Source organism: Cataglyphis hispanica, chromosome 13 (genome assembly GCF_021464435.1).
Source record: "Cataglyphis hispanica isolate Lineage 1 chromosome 13, ULB_Chis1_1.0, whole genome shotgun sequence".
Lineage (NCBI taxonomy): Eukaryota > Metazoa > Arthropoda > Insecta > Hymenoptera > Formicidae > Cataglyphis > Cataglyphis hispanica.
The window spans coordinates 1,316,609-1,338,102 of record NC_065966.1 but is presented as its reverse complement, the minus strand read 5'-3'; the positions used below and the strand labels follow the sequence as shown (position 1 = coordinate 1,338,102).

Genomic DNA, 21,494 nt, shown 5'->3' with positions numbered 1-21,494 from the left:
ATATAACGAGAGGTATATAACGATAGAGTTATCTTGTATTCCGATATTATTGTCAATAGTTAAACAAGTTACATAACGTGAACTATCCGAAATAAAATCGGCAGTAATATACGACCTTGATAACGCGATTAAAGATAACGGATCTATATTACTCAGCATTATGCGTGCTGCTTTTGGATGACAGACAGTACCCAATATTCTGCCATGGAAAGACCAGTGATAACTGTGCAGCAAGGAAAACTGCAAGGAATCTTCGAAGATAATGTCCTCGGCTCTCGTTATCTCGCTTTTAAAGGCATACCTTTTGCTGCTCCGCCAGTGGGCGAGTTGAGATTTAAGGTATAACTTAACAAATTGCAAAATTATATAATCTTTTATTCAATAATAGCAGAAATTCAGAATGCAATATTAGGTGAGGAAATTGGCAAATAAGAGTCAAGGCGCGATAATTAGAGCGTAATTCTTTTCATTATATAATTCTATTAACAAATATATAACCGTGTCTCTATTTTCAAAATTATTTATTTCAATTATTTCATTATTCTAAGATTATTCGCTTATCAAGAAAGCAATAATAAATTACACGATTTGAATTATCTCAATCTATCGCAGTTATTGTGATACGTATAAAATGTCGTCTCACTCTCAATATAGAATCATATTTTACTGTTGTTTGAAATTAGGATCCCAAACCTCCGGCTTCCTGGGAAGGTATCCGAGATGCTTCCAAAAATGCTGATGTTTCTATACAATTGCAAACATTGCCCTTTTCTTCTATAATCGGCAGCGAAGATTGTCTTTATCTTAATGTTTATATTCCACACAACATCTACCGGACGACGCGAAATCCAGTTATGGTTTTTATTCATGGTGGAGCTTTTCTTGTTGGCAATGGCAATGATATTAACAAACGACCTGATTATCTTATGGCAAAAGACGTCATTCTAGTGTCCATAAATTACAGACTTGGTGCTTTAGGTAAGATTTTGTACTACAAGACATGTCTCTTTTTGAGATCAAAAATGTCTTATCGCGAGTTTGCATTTCAAGATATTTTGTAAAAAGATACATACAGGTATCGTTCGTTATCTCATGTACATTAGAAATTCTTTCAATTTTTCAAGGTTTCTTAAATATTGGTCATGAAGAAGTAAGCGGAAATCAAGGCTTGAAAGATCAAGTTGCTGCATTGAAATGGATTAAGGAAAATATCGAGATTTTTGGCGGAGATCCGAACAACATCACTATTTTTGGCGTTAGTGCAGGCGGTTTATCCTCACATTTGTTGATGATGTCGCCGTTATCTAAAGGTGTAACACACCTCTAATACCAATATTAATGACAAAATAATGAGAATTATTTTATCATTAATAATCAATATTTATTTAATTTATTGATTACGTTACTCGTATCTCTAGGTCTGTTTCACAAGGCTATTCTTCAGAGTGGTATGGCTAAATGTTTTTGGGCGATAGCAGAGAATGCAGAAGATAAAGCTTTTAAGCTCGCGTCAATACTTGGTAATGATTCTAAGAACCCCAGCGAAGTGATTAAGTTTCTTCAAACGATACCTGCAAATAACATTATCAAAGCTCAGTACGAAGTTTTCACTCCGCAGGTAAATTATTCGTTTTATATGTTTTTATTTTTATTTTATCTCTAATTATAAGCACTGAGCTAACTTGATGGTTTTACGATGATTATTTAATGTGTAAATATTTATTTATATCTTAAATTTTATAATAAATTGATGATATTATTGCGTTAAACACTCTAAAATATTTTGTAGGAAGCACGCATTGCTAATATACCTTTTGGACCTTCAATCGATGAGAAATCAACGAAACCTTTTCTGCCATACCCTCTTTCTCAGTTATTCGATAATGAAATTGATATACCAGTCATCGTTGGTTGTACTTCTCATGAATACATAATGTTTGTTAAAGGTAAAGATTTTAAAGATTGAATTTATTGACTTTTTACACTGAAACACATAATCGCATATTATATATGAAATTTTCATTACAGGTGTGATGGTTTTTTTTTCTCTTAAATTAACAGATTATTTTTTCCTTCTGCAGATACCACCCAAGAGACTTTAGATACGACATATGCGGATTTAGAAGTTTACGTAAAAAAATTTACAAACTTGGAAGACTCGAAAAAGATAGCGCGATTAACGGAGAAAGTCAAAGAGCATTATTTTCATAATAAGCCACCTACTAAAGAGAATATTCCATCTTTTATTCGATGCTTAAGTGATATTGCTTTTTCTATTCCTGTTAAGAGTTATGTGAATGATCAAAGGAAAAAGAAACGGGCACCAATTTACTATTATAATTTTTCCTACGTCGGTAATGAAATGAATAACACGAAATATATCTTGAACGAAATGCCTATGATTGGTAAATGTATAATTTGTAAAATTTTTAGATTGATCAAGATCGAATTTTTACTATATATCTGTTTAGTAATACATAATTTTTACGTAATTGATATTTTAGGAGCTTCTCATACTGACGATATGGCATATCTTTTTTATCAGCCAATTTATAAAGCCAATGATCTTGAGCCGCCGGCGATTGGTACAAAAGATCGGGATGTATTAGAAATTCTTACGACAATGTGGACCAATTTTGCAAAGACAGGGTACGTAAATCTTTATTTGTTGAAGAAATTGTATTTTAAAACAAAATAAAAATATTTCCTCATCTTCTAGAAATCCTACACCTGCTGTTGATGAGTATGTAACTACTATTTGGCCACCGGCAACAGCTGATAGCTTTAATTTATTGGACATCGGAGATACTCTTCAACTTTTAACAATTACTGATCATAGCATATTCGAAGATTCAGAAGATTTATAAAAGTTGTATAAACACTAGTAAGGTGAATGAGATTTTAATAGTTATAGATTTTTCACAATGTTATAATTAATTTAATATATTTCATATATAATAATAAATATCTTTGTGCATGTGTGTATAGGTGTATTTATTAATTTAATTCGAATACATAGATATATCCTTTATTTTTCTATGTAAATAACTTATAATAATACAATAACAGACATCGTCCGTCTCATCTTTGCAATACAACTGCAGGGATATGTTTGCAAAAGTAATTATTTTTGATTTAACAAGGTGCATTTATACTTCCACAGCATGAAAATAATATATATATTATACTTTACTGGGAGACATTGTTGTAATTCAATTATGTACATATGTATTTCTTAAAAATGTTTTATATATATACTATAAGGTATGCAATATTTAACAAAAGTATCGATTGTGTGCACATAAATATATATCTATACATGGCACTGATAATTCAAACTGAAATGTATTTTTAAAGCAGCATAAAAATATCTTTCCAATTTGCGAATACAATTACAATATTAGCTTTTAAATAGAAAAAAAATTAAGGAGCGAATTGCAGATTTTGAGAGCTGGATTTTTTTTTCAAACTCTGCGATATGATAAAAAATACAAATTGTTTTCTCATATAAGTTTTTTTTTTTTATAGAAATGATTATTCATTCTATAAAGTACTTGTCTCTTTGGCACATCGGTACGATTTATATATATATATATATATATATATATATATATATATATATATATATATATTGATACGATTAATTTATATTTATATTTATTTTTCAAACAATTTATATTTATTTTTCAATGTTAGGAGCAAGTAAGGATTATGACTTCAACAGATATATATTCAACAGATTATACATCACTACTGTACATACAAGTGCGTAAAGAACAATATTTCTATAATTCGTGATTTCTCATAAACAATGCATTTCTATATCGTTTGAAAATGGTACGAAGTTCTATCTACTTCGATTTATATTTGATTTCGGTGTCGGTATATTTTCAACAGATATCTTTATTTATTCCAAAACGCAAAAGCTTTCTGTATTCTTTCGTTGTGCGGCTTTGCTGTGACCAAAGCAGGACACGCGCGTTGCGGAATCTGTGAATTATCCGATTTCGATGTTCCACTCTCTCTTTCGAATATCTTGGCCGTGCGACTTACGTTTCCGGTTGGAAGGAATTTATCGCGATTGCGTCCGCTTAATATCCTTGCGTTCGTATTCTCATCGGCAACTGCAAAATTGTAAAATTTTAATAACATTGTTTCACTATGCGTGATAAATGGTTATCGATATTATAAGTAAACAAAATTTAATCGCGCTTACACACACCTTTCCGCACAGGATTAGTTTCACACGAAGCTTTAGTCACGTCACTCTTTGTAGCTACCTTGTCGTTGCTCGTAATAATTCCGGTATTGTAAGAAAGAGGATTCTTTTTATCCTGTGTTAATTTTGCTAACATGCCCTCCGTAGAATTTTGTTGATTTTCTTCCTTTCTCAATGTTCGTTTATTTTCTCGGTTGTGAGTCTCATGATCTACTTCTTCTAAGATAGTGGACTCTATTTCTAGTTCATCTATTTGTAACGAGGATGTCATCTGGCTCGAACCGCAATCACCTATTCCGGAATCGCGCGAATCGCCACGAAATACCCTGTGCAATGTTTGCGATTTCGGAATCGTGTCCCGTTGGTAAGATTTTTCGATAAACTCTTTGTCACTTTTCCCGTTCTCTTTTGACGTTAAAATTTCCAGACGCGTCGTGATGTCTTGTATTTTTGGAATTAATTCGATATGTAATTTAGATGTTTTCTTTTCGATCTGATTTGAAAGATCACTCATGCTACTTTCTTCCTTCGTCGGTGTCTTTTGTATCTCGGTATTTTTTTCCGTCACACACGTGGGATGCGTCCATGGTTCTGCCTCGGCAGAATTTTCTTTCACGCTTGTCACGACACATACCGTATCTTCATCGATAGCAGTGCGGATTGATTTAAGCCTATCATCGGAATATTGCATCTCGAATCGTTGTTCGAGTGTAGGTGAGGACTCCGCCGTTGCTGTGGGACTGCGTCTATTATGTGCGGAAAGAATTGCCATTCTTCCCAGTGCGCGAATGGCATTGCCTGTTTTCTGCCGAAATAAATAGCGCAACGCGTGCACACTCGAGATTTACACGTACATGCTGAGATTATTTAAAAAACAATATTTCAAACTACAGAAAAGCTAATATTATTAAATACTAATTGATGTTATGCTTAATTACTTAAATTAAGTTAATCGATTCTGATAAAGAAAAATCAACGTGAAAACATGTTGCAATTAAATATCAATTAAATTTTTATTGCTTCTTAATTCCCAATGGAACATGCTGTCCTGGTTATTTCTTGTTTTGGCAAAGAAATATTAATTAATCTCTTCATGTATATATTTGTTATGTTTTACTTTTCACTTTATAACGTTACACAAAACATTATATAATTTTAATTTTCAAAAAAATCTATTAATCCATACCTGCCATTTTCTTCGTATAATAAACTTCTTTAGTTTTTCAGTCGGCAAAACTATTCTGCTCATTGTCGTAATGTGTTGCGCTATCCAAGGATGTTCTAAACACTGTGTGGCTGACATGCGTAATCTTTGTCGAAGAAAACATAGATAAAGAGGAGATTTAAATTTATTTGAATCAGAGGGCTAAATATTTATTAAAATACAAAGATATTAAACACGTACTCTTTTCGTTTGATAAGTAATCCGCTAATGAAATCCTTGGCGTTATTCGATATGGCATCGAAAGCTTCGTCTTCTAAATCATAATCTGCCCGTGTGATGTTAGCGAAGGTCTCGGCATCGTTATCTCCCATGAACGGCGACAAACCGGTGAGTCTATAATAATGATCAATTAGTGTGATATATTATCGTTTAGATAATTTAATTTTTTTTTGATTATTTTTACAAGCATAATTGCTTAAAAATAATCAGCACTTACAGGACATAACAAATTACACCGACGCTCCACATGTCGGACTCGGTGCCGATTGGCTCGTAACTTATGATTTCCGGTGGAATAAATTCCGGTGTGCCAAAAAGCACTCTGATCGGTGTATCGGATTTTAAAGTCTGTGCCAATCCAAAATCGATCAGTTTAATCTGATGAGAAGTACGCGTACGGCACATTATATTTTCGGGCTGTAAGATAAAAGCAAGTTACTTTGTTTGTTAACTCATGTACATCGCAAATTAATAATTTACCATCATTCGCGAGAAACATACTTTTAAATCGAGATGTACAATTTTGTTCTTGTGCATATATTCGACTCCCTGACAAATTTGACGCATAAAAAGAATACTGTCCCTCTCGGTTAAAGTAAAATCGTCGGCGACCACCCTCTCGAATAGTTCTCCACCTGAAATACTGAAATAAAAAGAATTAATATTATAATTGTTGAAATTTAATACAAATAATTTAGATCTAATGATTGATATCTTACTATTCCGTGATCAGTATAGTTTCGCGAGGACTTTCATAAGCAGCAGCCAGTAGTAGAAGTTTAGGATGTCTTAATGCGTTCATAATTTTGATTTCTTCGCGCACCTGTTCGCGATCTTTCGCTTTGATTGTTTTGACAAATTTGGCAGCGAAACTCATGCCCGTCGCTTGTTCGATGACCTTTTTAACTATACCGTATCGCCCTTTTCCTAGCTCTTCAAGAACATTGTATCTTTCGCCGAAAAGTTTTCCCTCTTCCGGTTCTACTGTACGAGCTGCAAAGCTCGGTTCGAATTCGTCTAAAAAAAATAAAACAATTATTTTTTAGCAATTATTAATTACTTAATAATATTTTTACTACAAATCTCTTGAAATATTTTTTTAGATTTTTTTAAATATAAGTATGTATAATTTAATATTGTAAATTGTATCTTTCAAAATAGATTATTACCTTCGTCTTCCTCTTGCAACATTGTTTCTCCTTGTTTCGGGATTCTGACCGGATCAGACTCCATGCTAGGATTGCTAAGACCGTGAATATTTTCAGCTCGGACGCGAAAACGGTAACTCTCACCCGGTGTCACAGAATTCGTTTCAGCTGACAATACCGTATAACTCAGCGAATGACAAGACTCGGCAATTACCGTCCACGGGCTTTCACCGGTGTGTTTCGCTTCCACCGTATATCCGATCACCGTGCGACCTCCGTCGTAAGGTGGCGATCTCCAAACGATCGTAGCTTGGCCAGTGCTAAGGTTCACACTCGGTTTATCCGCGACTGGCTCGGGTGGACCTGAATGGAAACGAAAATCTCTCTTTTAGCAGATCTTCATCCTCGTAGAAAATAAATAATAAATAATATAGTTTTGGCACACGCTACTATATTTTATTAATTATTTATAACGCGCGTTTAATTCAAATTTTATAGTAACATTGCGAATCGTCAAACACTGACTCGGAGCGCGATCGCGTGCGTTTTGAAACAATTCTGCATGTCATTACGTTACGTCGCAGTCGTTAAGATGCGCATCGCGTACATTACTACTCTCTCGCGATGCACGCGTCTTTTCACCGACAGACTTATGTTAGACATAACGCGGTCTTGAGGAAAGAGGAAGTGGAGGTGGAATGTTGATGGAGGAGGAAGTGCGGGAAGGAGGAATTATTGCGTGGTGTGTCACGTGAGACTGTTGTCTGCCTTGTGCGCGAGGAAAGGAACTGGACCGTGCAACAGGCATTTACGCACGTGGAACAATAGGACGATGTGTCGTTCTAAATTACGTGTGCACATACGTGATTGTTTCAGAAAACGCTTCTGACTGAACATCGTTACCGATCGGCGACACCGACGCTCTCCGCGTAATTAAGCTTAATTAAGCCAAGGTCGAATCGAGCAGCGCCGAGTCGCGAAGCACGTCAGTCTAATGGCATGTTATAATTTTTCGAATATGAGTGCGCGAGAAAGCGAATGAATATTTATATACATACACAAATGACACATACCTTCCACAGCTAAACTGAAAAATCTTCGTTCCTTGCCCAATAAATTTTCCACTGAGACTTCGTATTTTCCAGCGTGGTCATATGTCACATTGTCTATTGTCAGGCAAGACGTACCGTTCCCGCTGATTATTTTAATCTTCTCATCTGGCTGCAGTTCGCGATTCTTAAATTAAAATTAAAATATTTTATCATATATAAAATGTATCAAAGGCATCAAAAAGAAATACCTAGGAATTAATGTAAACAGATAAAGTTGATTGACGGCAGCTGCGTACGTGGCTGTATTGAAGCGTGCAATGATACGCGACGCCCGAAATGTATGTATATATATATATATATCTGGATTGCTTTTAGAAGTTTACACATGTGTCCCACATTTTGGTGGGGATTTTATACATATTATAGTAAGAAATTGTCTCAGCAATATTTCTCGGGGCTAAAGATAAGCAAATGATCATCTTAAATAACTGACAGTATATTAATGTGTGTATAGGAGAGTTATGCTCGCGTGTTTATTCGCATCGTGGAGAGACTTGGAGATCGATAGAATCTCGCTTAGATTAATTTAGTACGATCGCGCTGATTTATATTGATAAGTAGTTTATATTATAATCACGAAACAGAGCGCTTATTGTGAGGAATAGTCGACTCTTTCATATACAAAATTTGCTCGCACGGGAATCAGAGAATTATGTGTCGTTATATTATTAGAATATTTCTAACGATACTAATCGATAAAATCGATAAATTACAGATGACGAACTTACCACTCGAAGCCATTTAATTGTCGGTTCGGGACGTCCTTGATAAGTTATTCTGACTACTGCGCTGTTTCCTTTAAATACTGTAACGTCAGCTGGATCTTTTACTATCGTAGCTTTCATCAACTCTTCTAGGAGTGTTTCCGCACGCTCTTCATTCGATACGATATTAGTATCTAAATTAACTTCCGTTTTCTTTGGTGATAATAAATTCATCGAGATATCCGTCTCATTTGTCTCGTTTAATGACGATGACAATTTTCGATCGTTCGAAATTTCTACGTTATTATCTAAATTCTTTTTTGTAATTCTTTGTCGCGATAGATCGCTTCCAAATCGTGATTTCTCAATATCAGCTGACGCTTTGTTAAGAACGCATTTTCTCGCTGGCAAAGGAGAAACATTCTTAGCGTAAGATACGATCCGCCGTGGAAACGAAGACGATCTGATTCGCGTCGGTGATTCCTCACGTCGTCGTCGATGTTTTAATGACGATAGCTCCGTGATTTTTTCTGGCATGCCTGTGTTATTAATGTTCGTTAACGATAGCTTAGCCTGTGCATGAGATTGAATATCTTCGGGCTTTGTCATTGCAACAACTGGCGGGGAGCTTCTGTCGTCCAGCGAACGTTGTAATCGCAGATTGGCAACGCAACTGATGGATGGACCCTTTCCGTTTACGGAAGCTGTGCATCTAATCTCTCCTGTATCGCGCGAACATATGTCGCGTATTCTCAAAATGCTGACATTGCCATCTCTTTCGATCTTTAAACATATAAATGATAATTAACAGCAAGCACTTATTTAATAATATATCTACATATTTTATTTTACATACCTTACACTTTGTATTTTCTCTAGCGTCTTTCCCGTTAATCGTCCAAGTAAGTTCCACGGTTTTTTCACACTGCGTTCGAACACAGAAACAAGCGGTAGCGCCTTTAACGCCGATTACTGATAGTGGAGTTTTTGTAAATTGTAATGCCAATTTGGGAACGTCTTTGTAGTCTGTTTCAAAACATTGACAGATAAAGCGTTTTAGATAAAAAATTTAATATTAATAATATGAAAATATGAGATGAAAACAGATCAGACCTTGAACAGCAAAGAGGCTACTGCAGGACGCAACACCGAAATCATTTCGCACAACGCAGGTGTATTCACCGGCGTCTTGCGGGCGAACCTCGGATAATCTAAGAGCAATGCCACCGTCTCCATATATAACGTATTTATAATAATCATTGTCAGGTAACTCGCGACCGTCCTTGGACCACGTGATCGCGAAAGGAGGTGTGCCTGTGAGACAAAAATAAATAACATATCTTATATTGTAGATTTTATTATTTTTCTCGAAAGCTTAGTTAAGTATAAAAATTAAAAAAATAAAATAAATTCTACCTGTGATTCCTGTCTGAAATTCATGACAATGATTTTCCATGACAATCGACTCTTCCGGCAATAATCGGAGAAATCGCGGTGCGTCCTTGTCCGCAATAGACGAATCGCGCGGATCTAATATGGTTACCTGAGAATAAATTGATGAAATAATGTAACGGAGAATCTCGAGGAAACTCTAACGACAAATTATTAGATCATAACGAGCATTCATTCACCTCACAAGTACTTCTCGTTGATCCAAGGACATTGGTCGCTACACAGGTATATTCACCCGCGTCACTGGCCTTTACTTTCGATATTTCGATTCTAGCCGTCGTGCTGTCAAAATATCTCTTTATTCTAGCAGATCGTTCCAAAGGTCGTCCATTTCTAGATAAAAATTTAAAGATAATATTTTGTTGCAAATTTATGTATCGCCTGATGAAATCTCCGCGTTTTTACCTGTACCACGTCGGCGTTACACTCGGTGTTCCTCTTATGCGGCATTCCAGCTGCAAACGTTCGCTTATTCTACTAGTAGTTGACAGTAGGCTCCGATCGAAGGAAGGATAAGTCCTAGGTGAAGCGCTTCTAGTCCTGATAGTCCGACTTGTCGATTCATATCGACCTTTTGCCGATTCGCAAATTTAATATAAAATTTATTAAAAAAAGAAAAAAATTTGTATAACACATATGGAAAGAGATGTACTTTTTCTCTGTTGTAAGATATTTTTACGTACTTATTACTTCAAGACGAGCGCTGGCCTCGATCCGACCAAAATCGTTCTCCGCCGTTACTCTATAGAGAGCGGCATCCTCCCGCATTACATCAACAATCTCAAGTATCTTAACATCGTCTCGTTCCTTGATGGAGATCCTCGCACTCGGTGTCACGATGCTACCGTTCTTGTCCCATCTTACCCAAGGCGTGGGATGACCGATCACCGCGCACTGGAAACGTACAGTCTCGCCTTCCTGGACCAGACGATTGTGCGGCACCGCGTAAAATTTCGGTGGGCAAACCTTCGGTCGTTTCGACGACGTGCCGCCTCGCGGCAAAACTTGCGGTGATCTGAATTCGCGTCCGTCTGAAAGCAATTCTCTCGTTTGATTATCTCTTCCACGTTGTATCATCTCGCTTAAGTTTTTTAGTTTTTTTTTCTTTTAAATTTTTATCTTACGTGAAACCGCCGGTGATAAACTCCTGATTGGCGTGGATCGCGGTGTCGATCTCGGCGTTGATCCTGACGATAGTAGACCTACTGGCCTCGTCAATCTTTGACTCAGTATATTTTCCTTTCCCTCGGGTACTGCGACACAGATTTATCGGATGTTTACGAATATTTGAGATTATAAATTCTGACTTGTACGTGTATCTACTGTGTGACACATAAGGATAACACGTATACGTTGCAGGGAGATAAAAAATTATGATTAACTTGCGTTTCTTAGTCATGCTTATGTTACGTAATCTTTGAATGTGAGCGCATATTAACATAACAAAGTCAATTCAGAGAAAGATGGTCACGATTGCGTCTTTATTTGGAAACGCTTTTGTAAAGCAGTCTCGAGGATTATTACCATCCACAACTAGGCACGCCGATGTATACGCTTTCCCAAGGTCGTTGTAAGCCACACACGTGTACTCTCCTTCATCCTCTGGATAGACGTGCTGAATACTTAATCGCGCCGTTTCGCCATCGAACTCGGTGGCGAAATCGCCCGTCATAGCTATAATCTAGCAAGAGATATTTTTTACATTACACAGTTTATCAACCGCCAGTGACATTAATAAGGCATTTTCTTATTACTTTGCCTCCTCGTTCCCAACGAATAAACGGCGGTTCCGGCGTGGCGTAAACTTTACACTCCAGAGAGACAGCGTCACCGTCGCAGCACCTGAGATCTCGCAGTTCCCTTTTTATAATCGGAAGGGTCATCACTTTTCTACGAAATTTAATGTTTTATTAAAAGATAGATAATATATCTACGTATAATTATATGTAAGTATCTTACCCGTGAGATTTTTGTGTTTGTTCCTCTTTGCCTTGACCTGAAAAAATCGTTGTTGATTGAATCTGCATAAAATAATATTTCATGTTCGGGTCTCACCTTTGGCATAAATTTGCAGGGAAATTACAGCTTTAGCTTCCCCATGACAGTTGCGAGCGATCACGGAATACGTTCCAGTGAAGTTGAGTTTGGCGTAAGGTATTTCCAACCGATATTGTGGTCCTGCGCCCACCAGCCGGAAATGAGGCGCGTCCTTGTAATAATCGGGCTGCAAACAGAACGTGCATAAGGTAATATGAATATTCAAGGTTCTAAGATTGCTAGAGCAAATACTTGTAGATTTAACCGGACTGGAGTGCCGTGAATCGCGAATGTTTATACTACTTCTTATCGATGCGCTCACCGCTCGGTTACCTCACGCGTAAGTTTTATCGCTGACGACAATAACATGCATAAGTCAACTGTTAGGGTGACATTATATCGTCGAGAATGAATATAAAGGAATGATTTAAAATAGCTTTAGGCGACGGTTTTAATATTGACGTCAAATGGACGTTTTTGCGACGTCATTGATGTCACCGACAGCATTAAACGAAAATCATAATAAACAACGAAGATGCATTGACTCGCGGGATGACGTTTACGGTTTCCTCGTGCGTGACGCATTGCGTGTAAGGCGTGTTATTGGATGTCCCCATGGTTCTCTTAATTCGTCGTATTGACAGACTTTGGATGTTAGTTCTTACGCAAGATTACGAGACGGGGTTAAAACTCAGCGTGCGGTACGATGCTGGATGCGGATAAGAGCGAGAGAAAAGAGAGCTGAGAGATGTCTTCGTCATGGTTCTAGCCCATATAGGGAGCGAAAGTCGAACAGATCGTTGCAGTCCGATCTCGTGGTTGTGCGTATTACGCGAGTACCAATGAGTATATTACCGTTTCTCGTAATACACTCCCGTTCCTCTCATGAATTTAAAGATCTCGATTTCCATTAATAGAGTCTAGACAAGCGGAAAGCCACACAAATTTTCACCCTTGGATTGGAAATCGTGACATAATGAACCCTCCGAGACACATCTATCTTGCATCTGTCGTATTATGGCTCGCCTACGTTTCAATTTATGCGGAGGATATACTTCCGATTGCGAAAGACAGGCGCCTTAAATTGTAGACAGTGGCAAGGTCTTTCGGCAATGCCATTATAAATATGTATATGAAAATAATTGAATATATAAAAAAAAAAATTATTTATATTTGTAAAATTTAAATTTAATTTACTTGTTTATAGGAAGAATCAATTTTTGATAATCCTTACAAACTTTCATGATTACTTTGCCCACATATTTGATCTATATTATTTAGTCAAATGCGAACTATATTTGCAATAATATACATATTTATTTGCATATGCAAGTTTCTAGTATAAGCAAATTTTTGTACATATTTAATAATTTATTTTAATTTAATTTATTTAATAATTTATTTTTAGTCTACGCCTCGCAAATTTGACCTGGGTCTTATGAAATTATTTGATTTCACTTCTCTCGGCTAAATAAACAATTATTTAAACGTTTCACTTACACTGTCGTATTCCACATGGAGTTGAATTTAATTCGTCGGAGTGAATATTGTTTAGATTAATTAAATGGTTACTTCTTCGTTGCTTGCCAGAAATTTTGAAATCTTATAGAATCTTATAGAATAATCAAATATATAATAGAAATAATAATTTACGTGTCATATAAAGTCACGTGTCACATAATATATATTGCGCGACATCGTATCGTATACAGCTGATTAAAAGTTAGAGCGGCTGTTCGTTCGTTAAAGTTGCACGACACGACTGTTTTGACGCTCGTACATTACAATGCTGATCCACCGACGAAGGAAGCCGACGATGAAAGTGGGGGGATACTGTATACATTTTACAATTATGCAGATATTGCGGAATAATGTGCGAATAAATGGATATTTCTTCAATAAAAAAAAAAAAAATGTATCACTTCCTATCTTGAATTCGTGTACGATTCATTGTACAGATTCTTTTCCCGAGCGTCTTATTCATTCGTTCGTATTAAAAAAAATAATATAACGTGCAACGCACGTTGTTACCATTTATGGAACCATTCAATGTCAATGCCATTTTCTCGGCGCATACGATACATTGTCCGCTTCTATGGGTATAATACGTTTTCTTATGTGATCATTTTTTTTTTAAATACTTTGATCCATGTAACACGCAGTATTAGATACACGTCACTTCATCATTTGCATAATATTAATTTTAATTACACTTGCTTATAATTTAATCGTGAATAATTAAGAGATATATTAAAATTCTCTTTATAGTCTGCTTTTATCGCCAATTATTATCGATCTTGTATTTAGAAAGTCGCAGAATGTCACAAATGCATTCAAAAAATTTCGTTTACCTTTAGAAAATCGCGCAGCCATATTACTTCGGGCTTAGGATCTCCGACGACTTCGCAGAATATGACGACCGTATCTCCCTCAACTGCTTCGGTTGATAATGGTTTCGTGACAAAAAGTGGCTCCTTGGAATATCTAAGGAAAAGAGGAGCGATTATATATTTTATAGCTTTGCGCTCTGTCTTCGAGACTCACGGTATATCCGGAGATGCACTCATAACGTTGAATGATCCATCAATGGACGATTGATCCGGAATTGCATCCGCGATGACAGCCACCCTGGTCGATGTCTCCGCATGACCGACTGCATTCGTCGCGGTGCAGCTGTAAACTCCGGCATCTCGCGCAGTGATGTTAGGCAGAGAGAATTGGACAGTACCGTCGTGGCTCAATGTCATTACGGCTCTTCTATTAGGTCGTAGTCGAATACCATCGCGATGCCTAATACAAAATAAAGAAATTAAGATAGTATTTTTTGTATTATAATAATTATTTGTATCATTGATTATAATTTAATCGTATTGATAAAATTAATCGAAGTTAAAGTAACTTTAGTATGTCCGAATCATCCGATTTAGTTGCGTCTCTCAGTGTCCGAGTTGCGCTGATTTATGCGATTTAACAGTCCCACGCAAATTTATTTTCGATATTAAATTTTTATGAAGATTTCAACACGCTTGTGCTAACGTGATTTACGATATGTTACGTGTAACTTGGCTTTTAATCATAATTGCTTACCAGACGACACCAACACTCGGATAAGCTTCGAGTTGCGCGGACATTCGCAGCTCCCCGCCAGATTGAATTGTGTAAGCTGCGTCGAGACCGCGAAAAAACTCTGGGGCAACGTAAGCTCGAATTCCCTTATCCACCACAAGATTACATCGACAAGATACCGAGCCGTTTACATTCCTCGCTGTCACCATGTAACATCCGGAATCGTCGAGGGTAGAATGAATTATTTCCAGGGTGTGGAAGTTTGAGTCGTCGTCCCAGAAGATATGACGATCTGAAAGAGGAAGTTTGGATTTTTAGAAAATATTTTCATATTTTGAATATTTTGAATATTCTTTGTATCGAGATAATCACCGTCTTGGGAGATCTTTGCTTCATTCTTATACCATGTAATCTCTGGAACGGGATGCCCAATAACTTGACAGGTAAGCCTTACCGGATAAGTTGTCTGCACTCGCCTGTCCCGTATTCTCATGGTGAATTGCGGCGGTTTATCTTCCGGTTCGATGCTCAAACTTTTAACGAAATTATATAATGTTATCACTAGCCTTGTCGTTCTCGCGATAATATATCTACTTACTTTGTTCTGAGTTTTATATCAGCCTCGATAATTCTTGGATCGTTAACGACGAGAACCCTAGAGAACGACGATACTTTACCGATCTTGTTGTTTGCCTCGCAAACATACCTCCCGGAATCATCCTCTCTGATATTCGCAATTGTTAAGAAACATTTGGAACCATTGCGATGTATCGCGAATCTTGGGTCACTGTGCTGATCTATTTCCGTTGTTTCACGGTACCATCGTACATCTATCTTGGAATCACCGCGAATCTGAAATTGACGTTATTCAAACGGGTATGTGTGAAGCAAGTTAAACATTGTCGTTACGATCTTACCTCACATTCCAATTTTATCGACGTTCTCTCGAGAGCTTTCAATTGACCCGGTAAGATTTTCGTGAATTCCGGAAGATCTGTACTTTCGCTCACTAAAACTGAATTCGTCATGGTAACCGGTTCGCCCCATCCGTAACGATTTCGCGGGGTTACGCGGAACTTGTACTCTCCACCCGGTCGCAAATTGAACGCGTCGAACGCGTTGATCGGCGTGATTCCCAGCTGCATTATATCAAAGATTTAAGTAATAAAATAATAAATTAGAATAATATGATGTGTACAATCGAAGTATTATTTGTCTCACCTCTACCCATCGTGCACCTCCGTCACTTCCAAGAAGCCAAGCGTCGACTTTATAAGCGATTACCGGAGCTGGTCCTCTTCTCTCTGCTTTACCCCAAGTCAGCGACAACCAATTCTTTCCGCCATCAACGGCGACGGGCTCGCTACTAATCGGACCAGGTACGTCTGATAAAAATCATAATAAGATCATGTATAATGTAAAATATTATTTAAATATTTAATTAAGCATCTTTTTCAAATATAAAATGTATTTTTAAAATATTGATAATTTGTTACAATAGTTATCTGTTTAAGCTGACCTCGATGTCCATACAGATATTCTAAAAAATCAATGATCAAACAGTTCTTATTGGTCCATGAACTTCTCAAACGTGAGATAGTGATATCGTTTCCATCGCTGACAACGATCCCATGATCGTGTGGCTTCATGATAGATTTTACTTTATTATATAAAAAATATTATAAAAATTTTGATAAATGTTTGATAGCATTTATGAAGAAAAATATTGACAAAATAAAAAAATGATTTTTCACATCCCGCGAGATATTTTCTTTTAGCACAAAATATCGTGAGAAAACTGAAAGTTTTGAATAGTAGGATATACGAAATGATTCACGTTCCGACGACGACTGAATTTTCAATTTATGATATTCGCGCAGTGTTGGTGGGAGATGAAAAAGGAAGACAAACTAAAATAACCTGGCTTTCGAAAGATGCTCCTCGAAAGAAACTTGGATGTTCTCCTATTGCATTTATTTTACACGTTACGCGAGTGCTATGCTTACATTTTGCGAATATATCAATTATAAATTCAATTGAGATCTTACATTTTAGAATATCGCCTCTCACTCGCTTCAAAGATCAATTTATGTTCGTTTAAGGAGATCTTCAAGCCAGTACATCAACTCGATGAATAATCAAACTAAATGTTGACGTCAATTCGCGCGACCGCTTATGTTAGTCCAGGCGTCAGAACTGGCGTCCGGCCATTAAAAGCTAACTATACCTTGCAGTTGGTGCATACTTGTTTGCCATTCTAATTTTGATTAGTTATACAATATTTATTTGATATTTGTATCAGTTTTAGAATCTATTGTTGTGACATTAAATGAGTTTGTTTTAAATTTAAATTTTAGCAAATTTAGGAAATAATATTGCAAAATCTCATTATTTATTTTATTCCTCTTTTTAATTAATAAATAATGGCAAGAGGGTCACTTACTTCTCACATATGACATGTCATCATCGTGCTCTTCGCCTGCGTCACGCTCGGTAACGGAATTCCAATCTGGCGATGGGGTCAATGACCTAGCGCGTTGCTTCACCTGTTCGCGAACATATTACTGATTATATTTTTCCTGTTCCAGATTTACCGAATATTCTCACCTTGATCGAGAAGAAGCTTCTGTCGCAGCCATATCTATTCTTAACAAGAATGCAATAGGTACCTTCATCAGAAGGTACGGCTCTTTTTAACGTTAATCTGACATAATCATCAATACTCTCCTTGTACGATCTCGGTCCGTCCGTGATGTCCGTTAATCCTTTCATCCAGTTTACTAGAACAATAAAAAATAAAATGGAGAATGAAAAAGAGACAGAAAGAAAAAAAAATGCAAATTGATCTCCTGTCCAAGAATACAATAAATTATTAAAATACAATAGAGTCGTATTGTTAAATTTTACCTCGTGGCTTAGGGGTACCGCTGACTCGGAAGGATATACTGACGTCTTCACCGACTGTCACGTCAATCGATTTTTTGGACGGTCTCGAGACGAACACCGCCGGTTTTCCGCCATCGATAGTGCTCGATGATATTACGTCTACTGTCGCCGACGTGTCCACTTGTCCGTAAGCATTGATCGCTCTACACACGTATGTGCCTCTTTCCGATTCTGTCGCCTCGGGTACAATTAATGTGTGAAGTCCACGCTCGGCGAAGGTTCTCGCCTTCGATATGGCTATCGGCTCCTTCCGATCACCGCGTAACCATCTTACTTCCGGAGCTGGTGTACCTGTACAATAAATCAATGGAAGATTCGAAAATTAATAAGTAAATCAAACGGCTTATTACCTTTAACTTCTACTTGAAGAGCAATGGTGCCCCCAGCGGGCACGTTGTAATCCTTTAATAGATTGGAGAATCGTGGTAGTCGCGTTAATTCTGATCCAGTTTCATCGCTCGATTTTAGATCGTATCGGCTCGTGGATCGCCAATCTAAAATCATATTTTAATCCCTTATATTATATTTGAATACTTCTTTCTTTTATTCATGGCATATAATTTCTCAATCACCTTCGATGTGAACCATATGAGATATTTCCTCGCTGTGCAGCTCGTTTACCGCACGACACGTGTATCGTCCATTATCTGCGGCATTAGGATTCGCTATCTCTAATCGATACACATCATCGTCGAGATAGATCTGCTCGTAACGCTCGCCCTCAAGAATCCGCCCCCCGTCTTTCAACCAAGAAATCGAAGGAGTCGGATGTGCTCGTACACGACATTCCAAGATGAGCTTCTGATCGGAATATCGGTAAGTGTCTAAGCGAAAAAAATTATGTTAATAAAATGCATGCGAAAATTAAAACGCATATAACAAATTTGCGTACGTGCATACCTTTAATCGATTTTACAAATGTTGGAGGCGAATGCGTAGGTTTATAATCGGAGTAAACGCTCAAGGTGGATTCGGTGCTCGAAATGCCGTGTGTATTCTCAGCTACGCACGCATATATTCCGGCGTCTGTGGGAAGTGCGTCGTATAATTCCAGATAAGCCATACCGTTCTCGTATCGCGTTTTGCACCGACTATCTGATACATCTAACTTTTGGCCATCTCTAGTCCAGTAGACGCGCGGTTCCGGATTACCAAGAACGGTGCAGGTCAATCTTGTTCTCATGCCAATTCCTACGATTCTGTTCGTCAGTCTCGTGCAAAACGATGGCTTTTTTGGTTTGTCCCACGGAAGATCCTGCAATATATATGAAAAATTATTTTAAAAAATTTTGCTTTGTTTGTAAAGCATTAAGAAATAATTTAATATTGGACAAGTACTTCAGTTTGACCGAAGCCAGCGTAGCTAGAAGGAAATTCGTAAATGTCGAGATTGATACGTGGGATAGCTTCCGTTTTTGTGCGTCGGAAGGGTCGAATACGTCGAGTGCTAGGTACAATGGTAGCATCACTATCTCCGGTTGAATAGTCTTCGTATTTCAGCAAACTCGTCGATCTCGCGCGAATCATACGGTTTTCTCTTTTCTTGCGCCTTCTGTACGACGATCCTGTGTCGAAATAATATTTATCCATAAAAGAGTCGTGTAATTTATGATCCCAGTAGTCGTCGATTCTTGTTCTAGTTAATGACGTTAAAGAATCTCTCCAGCTGTACGATCTGGAAGTGCTAGAAAGCGTCGAAATACCAGAATCAAATCGTGAAGTATACTCTCGCGAATAATCGACGTCGAAAAACATTGCGGTCGATTTGTCGGGCTTGTATTTGGTTTCCAACATGTTTTTAAGGAAGCGATCGGATTCGTTTTCACGTCTTCTGGACCATTCGCTTTCTCTTATTTGCTCCTTTCTTCTTTCTTTATTCCTGAATATTTCTTCCTCTTGTCTTTTTCGTAATTTTTGTCCTTCTTCCCATAATAATCTAGCAGTTTCGTCTTCTCTGATTCTCTTTTCCTCTCTTCTTTTCTGAAACCTTTCCTCGTTTGTTCTAAATATATAATCAGTTTCATCTCTTTCGGATCGTCCCACGGCTTTTTTATTTTCTAAGCTTTCCATTTCCATTCGATGGAGTCTTTTATTATCATCTTTTCTCTGATGATCGTATTCGTCTTTACTTTCTGTGTCTAATTTATGTTTATCATTTATGTTAATTCGCTCCTCTTTTCTCGTGCGTAACCAATTTTCATCTTCCCGTGGCTTCCAGTGTCTCTGTTCTTCTTCTCTTATTGTTCTTTCTATTTTTTCAGATTGCGATTTTTTCTGTTCTTGTCGTTTTTTGAATATTGAGTCATCTTTTTGTTTTTCCTGATATTCATTCACTTTTAAACATAAATCTTTATCCTCTCTTGACTGTAACTTTTGAATTTCTTTGTTCAATTTTTCTTCTTGTTTTTGTTTTATACATGCCTTTTCTTCTAATTCTTGATCTTTTTTTGCGTCTTTATATCTTTGTTTGCTCTGATCTTCGATCTTATCTGATCGATGTTCGATGATCACTGATCTGACGCCGATGACTTCTGAGCGACGGATCTTGATATCCTGTATGATTTGATGCCTGATCGACGATCGCCGAAATCCTTTATCCCTGACTGGACGATCGCTGCGATTTGATTGACTGCCGAGATCGCGATGATTTGCCGAGATCTGAGTCGGAATCGAGTGATCTTGACCTGATCGAGATTCTTGATCGATCTGATTTGATGCGCCGATTTCGGATGATGAAGAAGCTTTGTCGTGATGAGCGCGGATGACGGATCTTTCTGATTGATGATCGATGGATCGACGCGACTGCGACGCTGATCGATATTCGATGCGACCGGATCTGAAACCGACGGATCCTGATTTCGATCGATGATCTATGATCGATCCGACGCGACGGATTTAGCGTGAGTGATGGTGAGCGATGGATCGCGGACGGAGTCGACGGAGTGAGTTCTGATCGCCGACGCGGATGGATCTGACGCGCGATCGAGCGGATGACGCCGAGAGATTTCGGATGACGATGATGCCGACTCTGATGGATCCGAGCGGATGATGAGCTGACCGAGATCTGGAGCGGATCGGATGACGGACGCGATGTCGACTTTGATGGACGCGAGCGGATGGATCGACGTGACGGATCTTTGAGTGCCGGACATTTGATGATCTTGACGATTTCGATGGACGCGATGCCGACTTAGCGATCGCCGATGGATGGATCGACGTTGCTCGAGATCTTTGATCTGCCGGAGACCGAGATTGACGGAGCGAGCGGATGGCCTTTGATCGGATCTCGAGCGGATGGATCTGATCGACGACCTTGAGACGGAAATCCTTCGATGACGACGGATTTGTCGACTTGATGCCGACGGA

General features: G+C 37.7%; 2 protein-coding genes across 3 annotated transcripts; one reads left to right on the top strand and one right to left on the bottom strand.

Moving 5' to 3' along the window:
- Positions 1-61: 61 nt before the first annotated feature.
- Positions 62-3,332, top strand: LOC126854303 (esterase E4-like). The gene is made up of 8 exons (XM_050600891.1): positions 62-339; positions 684-978; positions 1,125-1,310; positions 1,419-1,618; positions 1,790-1,946; positions 2,082-2,405; positions 2,505-2,649; positions 2,720-3,332. Exons 1-8 carry the CDS (start codon positions 178-180, stop codon positions 2,865-2,867), a joined length of 1,617 nt encoding a protein of 538 aa, XP_050456848.1. The 5' UTR covers positions 62-177; the 3' UTR covers positions 2,868-3,332.
- A 377-nt stretch (positions 3,333-3,709) lies between these two features.
- On the bottom strand, positions 3,710-20,613 carry LOC126854301 (titin homolog). Of its 2 annotated transcripts, XM_050600887.1 has the most exons (35): positions 19,467-20,613; positions 19,029-19,383; positions 18,701-18,952; positions 18,479-18,622; positions 18,090-18,419; positions 17,790-17,962; positions 17,626-17,728; positions 16,404-16,567; positions 16,100-16,321; positions 15,781-16,034; positions 15,555-15,715; positions 15,204-15,474; positions 14,661-14,906; positions 14,468-14,600; positions 12,135-12,303; positions 12,039-12,075; positions 11,834-11,969; positions 11,604-11,760; positions 11,204-11,332; positions 10,763-11,110; positions 10,485-10,650; positions 10,259-10,412; positions 10,044-10,170; positions 9,741-9,941; positions 9,484-9,653; positions 8,652-9,410; positions 7,885-8,047; positions 6,833-7,174; positions 6,383-6,680; positions 6,165-6,306; positions 5,881-6,080; positions 5,625-5,777; positions 5,406-5,529; positions 4,223-5,024; positions 3,710-4,124 (listed from the first exon to the last, which is right to left on the bottom strand). In XM_050600887.1, exons 1-35 carry the CDS (start codon positions 20,202-20,204, stop codon positions 3,904-3,906), a joined length of 8,544 nt encoding a protein of 2,847 aa, XP_050456844.1. In that variant the 5' UTR covers positions 20,205-20,613; the 3' UTR covers positions 3,710-3,903. The 2 variants fall into 2 exon arrangements, with proteins under 2 accessions (XP_050456844.1, XP_050456845.1); XM_050600888.1 differs by lacking the exon at positions 4,223-5,024 and having other exon boundaries at positions 3,886-4,124.
- Between the last annotated feature and the right edge of the window lie 881 nt (positions 20,614-21,494).